Below are 9766 nucleotides of genomic sequence, written 5' to 3'. Positions count from 1 at the left end.
ATAATTGAGGGTATTTCATACCTCCTCTCAATTCCTGCCCCTTTAATTATTGAGGGTATTTCATACCTCCTCTCAATTCCTGCCCCTTTAATTATTGAGGGTATTTCATACCTCCTCACAATTCCTGCCCCTTTAGTTATTGGGGTATTTTATACCCCCTCAGTATTTGCCTCTTTAATTATTGGAGTTGTTCATTTGCCCCTTGCATCAAACCTGCCCTTTTAAATATTGGGATATTTTATATACCCCACTTGATCTCTGCCTTAGGCGTATGTATCCTCATAATCTGCCCCTGTAATAGTAGGATTAATTTGTTTTATATCCGTACTCTCTGCCCCTTTCAAATTTTGGGGTAAAATTTTCACCTTCACCCTCCCCCCAGTCCTTGCCTCTATAAGGGTTTATTTTCTGCTCCATCAGTCTGGCCCCTTGTAATGCCACATTCTTAGCCCTTGGGGGTAAATCCCCTGTCCCCAATGCCTGCCCTGTTAAGGGGCTCACCTCGTGATTTCTTTTAGAATTTCTACCCATTTAATTATTGAGTAATTTCATACCTACTTCGTGATTGATCCCTTTGATTGTTGGAGAAACATTTTAAACCCCAGTCCCTGAATTTATTTTCAACCACACACCCCGCCCCCCCCACCATAAAATCTGCCCCTTATTGGGTAAATATTTTACCCCTCCTGATCCCTACCTGGCTGATTGTTGGGGTAAAATGTTGACCCTCTAATCCAAGCCCCATTTTTAATTAAAGAGGTTAATTGTCGCCCCCCACCAGTAATCTATGGTCTTTTAGTCATTGTGATGCCCTCCTAGACTTCCCTCCCTAAGGGACATTGTGGGTCTACTCTACAGCACGTGGACTGCAGCGGTTCAAGAAGGCAGCTCGCACCCCCTCCCTCACCTTCTCTGGCAGGGCAACTAGGGACGGGGCAACAAATGCTGGGCCCGGCCAGTAACATCCACATCCCAGAAATGAATTTGCAAGAAAATAAAATCTTACCAACCCCCATCACTGTCCCTTACTGGGGTTAAATTTCCACCTTCTGTCCCTTTAAAGGGGTGTGTTTTAGTGCAAGGCTTTTGCCCTTCAATTAATTGGGTAATTTTTAACCCTCATTTCCATCCCTCTAATTAATGGCTAACTCTCTCTTTACCCTCTTTCCTGCCTATTTAATTAATATTTTTGTTACCCTGATCTGCACCCTTTAAGTTAACAGAATAATTTTAGGTATTTTTGAATCAACCCAGTCATTTTTAAAATTCCAGCCACTGCCCCTCTAATGGGGTACTTTTTTTTCTCATTCCAATTTATTTCCCTGTTAATGTCCTCATATCTACCCTCAGTTGCAGTCCCCTTTAATGGATGGGGTCCATTTTTCACCACGCTATACCTCCCGTTTAATAAATGGGGCATGAGTGGACTCATTCTATAGCACAACCTTTTCAGCTAACAGGGTAAATGTGACTTTCAATTTCTGCCCCTTTCTTTACCAGGATTGTTTCTTTACACTCTTTAATTTCTGTTCCCGCCCTCCCGGTGTTGCCTCTCCCCCCAGGTACTGTTTGGCCAGATCTTGTACCTTGTCTCACTGGCTGTTCACTCCCTCTGTTTGCCAGCTTCTGCCCCATTTACCTGAAGCAGTTTCCTCTGCACCTCTTCCCCCTTCATTTGATTCCAACATAGAGCCAAGATTTGAGCCACTCTTTGCACCCTTGGTTTATCGCACGCACCCTCACTCTGGCTGGCGTTCGATCCTGAGAGAAGGATTTCCTCCCCTTCTCTGTTCTGACGTTCTTTCACTGCTACAGGGATGGAGTTTGAAAACAGGAAGGTTATGCTGCAGCTGTATAGGGTGCTGGTGAGGCCACACCTGGAGTACTGTGTACAGTTTTGGTCCCCTTACTGAGAAAGGATGTACTGGCGCTGGAGGGTTTTGTTTTAAAATTCATTCACGGGATGAGCGTATCACTGGCCAGGCAGCATTTATTGCCCAGAGGGCAGTTAAGAATCATCCACATTGCTGTGGGTCTGGAGTCACATGTAGGCCAGACCAGGTGAGGGTGGCTGTTTCCTTCCCTAAAGGACATTGGTGAACCAGATGGGTTTTTTGACAATGGATTGACTCATTGATTCCAGATCTTTTCCTGTTGAATACGAATTCCACCGTCCGCCGTGGTGGGATTCCAACCCGGGTCTCCAAAACGTTAGCTGTGTCTCTGGATTAACGGTCTGGTGACAATACCACTAGGCCATTCCCTCCCCAGACAGAGGAGGTTCACTGGGTTAATTCCAGAGTTGAGAGTGTTGGCTTATTGGCAGAGATTGAGTGGACTGGGACTGTACTCATTGGAATTTAGAAAAACGATTGAGGGAGGGTGGTGGATCTTCTAGAAATGTGTAAAATTATGAAGGGAATAGATAAGACAGAAGCAGGGAGGTTGTTCTGTCTGGCGGGTGAAACTAGAATAAGGGGGGGAGCAGATCTAGGACTGAGCTGAGGAGGAACTTCTTCACCGAAAGGGTTGAGAATCTGTGGAATTCCCTGCCCAGGGAAGCAGTTGAAGCTACCTCATTGAATGTTTTTAAAGCAAAGGTGGATGGATTTTTAAAGGAATTCTGTGTTACAGTGAGCAGGTAGGTAAGTGTAGCTGAGTCCATTGAAAAGATCAGCCATGATCTTGTTGAATGGCGGTGCAGGCTCAAGGGGCCAGATGGCCTACTCCTGGTTCTTAAAACTGGGAGACCTGTTATTCTTAAGCTGGGTGCAGTTGTTCTAGGCTCACCTCAAACAAGGGGACACACCCACGGGGTAACTGCCCAATTTCGCCCCCAGCAATAAAATCATCTCTCGTACTTCTAAATCCCCAGTGGGGTTGGAGGCTTAACCTGCTGGAAAAAACCTCAGCAGGTCTAGCAGCATATCCGTGGGGAGAAAGCAGAGTTAACGTTCCTTCTTCAGAAGGGTCACTTAATCTGTCTCACCTTGTTTCATGAGTTAAACCTTTCACTCCCAGGAATGAGATGAGTGGGCCTTCTCTGAGCCATGTCTAACACACAGAATCAGAGAGTACAGAAGGGACACTTTGGCCCATTGAGTCAACCGAGAGATTCAAGTACATAGTTCCTTGAAGGTGGAGTCGCAGGGAGACAGGGCGGTGAAGAAGGCGTTTGATACGCTTGCTTTCACTGGTCGGTGCATTGAGTATAGGGGTTGGGGAGCCATGTTGGGGCTGTTGTTACGACACACAGACAGTCAGACAAATACAGCCACGGGAGAAATGACAGAATAGAATAAGATTATTCAAATAGTTTTCACAACCTGTCCTTCTGCAGGCAGCGATGACGGTCTCTCAGTTGGGTTTCTGGAGGTATTGATCAGGGTCACCAATTGGAAAGGCAGATCAGGGCAGGATTTAATGATCCGGTCCTGGGGAGTGTTGCTGAGCACAGGGACCTTGCGGGGAGCAGGTACATAGCTCCTTGAAAGTGGAGTCGCAGGTAGACAGGGCGGTGAAGAAGGTGTTTGGTACGCTTCCCTTTATTGGTCAGTGCGTTGAGTATAGGAGTTGGGAGAGTCATGTTGCGGCTGTACAGGACATTGGTTAGGCAGCTTTTGGAATATTGTGTTCAATTCTGGTCTCCCTGCTTTAGGAAGGATGTTGTTATATTTTTTCTGAACCCTTTCAAATTTACAAGCATGTTACTGGGACTGGAGGGTTTGATTTATAAGGACAGGCTGAATAGGCTGGCCATTTATTCCCTGGAGTGTGAGAGGTTGAGGTGTGACCTGTTAGAGGTGTATAAAAATATGAGGGACATGGATAGGGTGAATAGACAAGGTCTTTGCCCCCAGGGTAGGGGAGTCCCAGACTAGAGGGGCATAGGTTTAAGGTGAGAGGATAAAGATTTAAAAGGGACCTGAGGGGCAACATTTTCACACAGAGGGTGGTGCGTGTATGAAACGAGCTGCCAGAGGAAGTGGTGGAGGCTGGTACAATTACAACATTTAGAAGGCATCTGGATGAGTGCATGAATAGGAAGGGTTTAGAGGGATATGTGCCAAATGCTGGCTAATGGGACTTGTTTTGTTTGGGAAACCTGGTCAGCATGGACGGGTTGGACTGAAGGGCCTGTTGCCGTGCTGTGTATGATTCTGAATCAATGAATCTTCACCGATTTTAAAACAAAAACCACTCTAAATCTACATCAGTCCCACTCTCCCGCACTGAGCCCATAGCCTTGAATGTTATGACAATTCAAGAGCCCTTTTTTTATAGGTTATGAAGTTTCCTGCCTTAACCAGCCTCCCAGGCTGTGTATTCCAGACGCTGTGCATGAGGAGATAGAGCGATTCGAGAAACACTAAACCTCCTGTGCTACTTACAGCTCACCCACCTGAAAAAGACCCATTTCCTCCTCCTGTCTGCCTCCAGCTACCGAACCAGTCCTTTATCCCTGCTTACCTTCCCGCACTGCATGCTTCTGTCCTGTAAATCTTGATGTGTCACCTTATCAAGGGAGTTTTGGAAATCCAATACGGTACTACCACAGATTCCCGTTCAAAGTAATGTAGCAAGCCATCCCGACTTAGAAATATATCGGCCCTTCCTTCAGTGTGGCTGGGTCCGAATCCCTGGAATTCCCTCCCTAAGGGACACTGTGGATCTGCCCTACAGCACGTGGACTACAGCGGTTCAAGAAGGTAGCTCACCCCACCTTCTCAATAGAGGGGGGCAACTAGGATCGGGGCGATAAATGCTGGGCCCAGCCAGTGATGCCCAGTCCCACGAGTGAATGGAGCAGGAGTAGGTCATTTGGTCCACCAAGCCTGCTCCACCATTCAGTCTGATACACCATCTCAACGCTATGATCCTGCGCTCTCCCCACAACTCCTTGAGATCTTTAACCTCTAGAAGTCTATTTTTTTTTTCTGAAATACATCAGCGACTTGTCTCTGGTTCCAGGCAGCCCAACTGTATCTAGCCATCCCTGTTAGAATTTTATACATTTCAAACAGATACCACTCTCAACCTTCTAAACTCCAATGCATACAGGCCAGTCAAACCCATCTCCTCTCATACGACAGATCAGTCTAGTCAACCTTTACAGCAAGCTTTCTTCCAGGGAGTGAGACCAAAACTGCTCCCACCACACCAGGTTCTGGTTTTACCAGTAAGACCTCCTTGCTGCTGTGCTCCAACTCTCTTGCAATGAAGGCCATCGCACTGTTGAGCTTCCTAACTGCATGCTTACTTTCACTGACCAGTGTACACCCAGATCCCTTTGTACGTCAGTGTTCAAGTACAGTCATGCAGCACAGAAACGGACCCTTCGGCTCAACTTGTCCATGCTGACCAGGTTTCCCAAACTGAACTAGTCCCATTTGGCTCATATGCCCCTAAACCCTTCCTATCCATGTACCTGTACAAATGTTGCAACTGTACCCACATCCACCACTTCCTGTGCCAGCTCGTTCCATACATGCACCACCCTCTGTGTGAAAAAAAAGTTGCCTATCGGGTCCCTTTTAAATCTTCCCCTTCTCACCTTAAACCAGCGCGGCACGGTGGTTACCTTACAGCACCAGGGACCCGGGTTCGATTCCAGCCTCGGGCGACTGTGTGTGTGTGTGTGTGTGTGTGTGTGTGTCTGGAGTTTGCACGTTCTCCCCGTGTCTGCGTGGGTTTCCTGCCACAGTACACAGGTGTGCAGTTTAGGGTGGATTGGCCATGCTAAATTGCCCGTAGTGTTCAGGGATGTGTAGGCGAGGTGCGTTAGTCATGGGAATTGCAGGGTTACAGGGATAGGGTAGGGGGGTGCGTCTTGGAGGAATGCTGTGTGGAGACGCTGAATGGCCTGCTTCCACTCTGTAGGGATTCTATACCTCTAGTTTTGGACTCCTCTACCCTGCAGGAAAAACCTTGGTTATTAACCTCATGTGTGCCCTCATGATATTACAAACCTCTATAAGGTCACCCCTCAGCCTCTGATGCTCCAGGGAAAATAGCCCCAGCCTCTCCCTGTAGCTCAAACTCTCCTGTCTCGGCAACATCGTTGTAAATTCTTTTTGCACCCTTTCCGGTTTAATAACATCCTTCCTATAGCGGGGAAACCAGAACTGTACGCAGTATCCCAAATATACTGTCATTCTGCCTCTCCTACCAAAGTAAACAATTTTGCACTTAGTGACACTAAACTGCATCTGTCATGTATTTGCCCACTCCCTCACATTGTCTCTATTGCCTTGAACTTCCTTGCCGTGGCTCTATTTACCACCACATTGTGCCGAAATGATGCCAAATTAAACTAATTCCCATCTGCCTGCCCGAAGTCCACATCCCTCTGTTCCTTGTGTATTCATGCGCTTATCTAAAAACCCCTTAAATGCCCCTCTCGTATCTGTCTCCCCTACCACCAACCCCTAGTAATACGGTCCTGTTTCCTACCACTCTGTGTTTAAAATAACCCCTGCCCCTTGCCTCTCCTTTGAACTTCCCCCTCTCACCTTAAATGCATGCCCTGTAATATTACACATTTCAATTTGGGGAAAATGATCTGACCGTCAACCCGATCTGTGTATCTCATAATTCTATAGACTTCTATCAACTCTCTGCTCCGCCGCTCCAGAGAAAACAACCCGAGTTTTTCTAGCCTCTCCGTTATAGCTGTTAGGTTGCATGTTACACTTGATTTCCCCCCTCCAAATTGTTGATGTACGCTGCACATCGCTGGGGCTCAAACACTGATGCCCACAGTACCCAGCTTATCACCTACTTCCATTCTGCAAATACCCATTCATTGCTCCTGTCTCGTTCCCTGTCCACTAACCAGCTCTCAACCAAGGCCAGTATACTGCCACCAATCCCATATGCTTTCGTTTTGTGTGGGAATTTATCAAAAGCTTTTTCAGAGTATCCAAAAACACCAAGTCCACTGTTTTCCCCCTCATCTAGTTGCATCCTCAAAAAAAAAATCCAGTAGGTTTGTCAAGCACAATTTCCCTTTCAGAAATCCTCGCTGACTTTGTCTGATCCTGTTGGTATTGTCTCAGTATCTTGCTATCATGTCCTTTGTAACACACTCCAGCAACTTCCCTGCTAATGATGATGGGCTGCTCAGTCCATAAATTACAGTTTTATTCCTGCCTTTTTAAGTAGTCATTTTGTATTTATCACCCTTCAATCTTGTGCCCCTTTCTCTTGCTCCATTCACGCGTGGGATGTGGCTATCACTGTCTGGGCCCAGCATTTACCAGTTGCAGAAACTGGAACCAGGGCCTCACCTACTTTACGTATGTATTAATGATTGGTTGAAGGATATCCTTATTGTTTCCAAATTGGGTGAGCATATAAAAAAATCTGAAAGCAAGCTCTGAGGAGCAGGCAATAAGATCAAAGGGTTACAAGTTGCTGGGCCCAGCATTTATCACCCCATCCCTAGTTGCCCCCCACCCCTTGAGAAGGTGGGGGTGAACTGCCTTCTTGAACCGCTGCAGTCCACGTGCTGTAAGTTAGACCCACCGTGTCCCTTAGTGAGGGAATTCCAGGGATTCGGACCCAGCCACGCTGAAGGAACGGCCGAGATATTTCCAAGTCGGGATGGGGAGTGGCTTGAAGTGGTCGGGGGTGGGGGGGGGGGTGGGTGGTGGGCTTGTGTTCCCATGTACCTGCTGCCCCTTGTCCTTTGGATGGAAGTGGCCATGGGGGTTTGGAAGCCTCGGTGAGTTTCTGCAGGGCATCTTGTAGATGGTACACACTGCTGTGACTGAGCGTCAGTGGTGGAGGGGTGGTGTTTGTGGATGTGGATGTGGTGTCCATCGAGTGGGGTTTAGGGGTGGGGGGGGGCTGTTTTGTCCTTGGATGGTGTCGAGCTTCTCTAGTGTTGTCGGAGCTGCCCCCATCCAGGGGCAAGTGGGGAGTATTCCCTCATACTCCTGCCTTGTCGATGGTAGGACAGGCTTTTTTGGCAGGGGGAGGGAGTCAGGAAGGGAGTTACTCGCTGCAGGATTCCCAGCTTCTGACCTGCTTCTGTAGCCCCTGTGTTTATATGGGGCTGAGTCCGGGTCAGTTTCTGGTCAATGGTAACCCCCAGGATGTTTTGGCGGGGGGCGGGAGGGGGGTGGGTTTGGAATTCAGTGATGGTAACACCATTGAATATTAAGGGGACAGTGATGCTTAGACTCTCACTTGTTGGAGATGGGCATAGCCTGGCATTTGTGTGGTGTGAATGTTACTTGTCAGCCCAAGCCTGGGTATTGTCCAAGTCTTGCCAATAACTTTCTCAATATCTTCAGTAGAGTTTAAGAGCTTAGGAAATAGGACGATGTGTAGGCCATTCAGCCTCTTGACCCTGTCTGCCATGAAATAGGATCAGGCTGATCTGACATTCCTCACTCCTACTTTCCTGCCCTTTCCCTGTAACCCTCGAGTTCCTACCGATCAGGAATCTTTCTATCTCAGCCTTAAATAGACACAAGGACTCTGTCCCCCACAGCTCTTTGTGGCACGGAGTACCAAAGGCTCTCAACCTTCTGAGAGAAGAAATTCTTCCTCATTCTCAGTCTTAAATCGGTGCCCTTTTATTCTGAGACTATGCCCTCTGGTCCCAGATCCCACCCCCATGAGGGGAAACATCCTCTCCGCATTTGCCCTGTGAGAAGCCTGAAGGTGAACGAAATGAGGCTTCCCTTTCTGCCGGCTTGCATTGAGATTTTCTAAGTGTCACCTCCTTTGCAAAGCATTCTATTATCTGTCCTGTGACAACACTTAGGCTAATGCTCTGCTGTTTCCTGCCTTCCTTCCTTGGATGAAGATCTCACATCTGCTGTTTTCCATCCGTTGGGACTCTTCCAGAGTCTGAGGAATTTTGGGAGTCTATAATCAGTGTATCTGCTGTCTGTGTGCCTGTACTACCTTTTTAAGACCTTTGGATGCAGGTCATCTGTTCCTGGCCACTTGTCAGCCTAAATTTAGGCCCAATATTTCTCCTAGCCCCTTTCCCCGTGGTGACTGTTTTCAGATAGATTGGTTAGCAAAGTTAGATCGCACAGAGTCCAGGGAGGGCTAGCCATTTGGATACAAAATTGGATTGAAGATAGGAGATAAGAGGGTGATAGTGATGGAGGGATAGTAGGAACTGCCGATGCTGGAGAATCTGAGATAACAAGGTGTAGAGCTGGATGAACACAGCAGGCCAAGCAGCATCAGAGCAGCAGGAAAGCTGACATTTCGGGCCGAGACCCTTCTTCAGAAATCGATGGTGGTGGAGGGTTGCTTTTCAGAGAGGAGGCCTGTGACCAGCTAGTGTGCCATAAGGATTGGTGCTGGCACCCACTGCTTTTTGTCACTTATAGAAATGATTTGGATGTGAACGTAGGAGGGATGGTTAGTTAGTGTGCACATGGCACCAAAATTGGATGGTGTAGTCAGGACAGGAGTTATTCGCTGCAGGATTCCCAGCCTCTGACCTGCTCCTGTAGCGCCTGTGTTTATATGGGGCTGCGTCCGGTTTGGTTGCTGATCAGTGATAACCCCCAGGATGTTGATAGTGGGGGATTCAGCGATGGTAACATTGACTGTTGAGGGATGATCTTAGTGGTTTTTGTCTGTCATCTTTGTGGTTCGAATGTTACTTACCACTTGCCAGCCTGCTCTTGGACATTGTGCGGGTCTTGCTGTGTTTGGAAATAGACTGCATTCAGTAGCTGAGGAGTTACAAGTGCTGCTGAGCATTGTGCACTGACACAGGACGGGTGGGGAC

The 9766-nt window shown here is 47.7% G+C and overlaps 1 protein-coding gene across 1 annotated transcript in view; it reads right to left on the bottom strand.

Annotated features, from left to right (window-relative positions):
* Window positions 1-8772: 8772 nt before the first annotated feature.
* The window catches only part of LOC125488279 (chromodomain-helicase-DNA-binding protein 8-like), a 22533-nt gene continuing 21539 nt past the window's right edge, over window positions 8773-9766 (bottom strand). Inside the window, exon 9 of the mRNA XM_048621212.1 lies at window positions 8773-8862. Within this exon, the coding sequence (XP_048477169.1) occupies window positions 8773-8862 (90 nt within the window). The remainder of the gene's footprint in view (window positions 8863-9766) is intronic.

This window comes from Rhincodon typus, unplaced genomic scaffold (genome assembly GCF_021869965.1).
Source record: "Rhincodon typus isolate 14 unplaced genomic scaffold, sRhiTyp1.1 hic_rhity00000123, whole genome shotgun sequence".
Lineage (NCBI taxonomy): Eukaryota > Metazoa > Chordata > Chondrichthyes > Orectolobiformes > Rhincodontidae > Rhincodon > Rhincodon typus.
The sequence above is the reverse complement of the archived record's forward strand: the minus strand, read 5'-3'. Positions and strand labels throughout refer to the sequence as shown.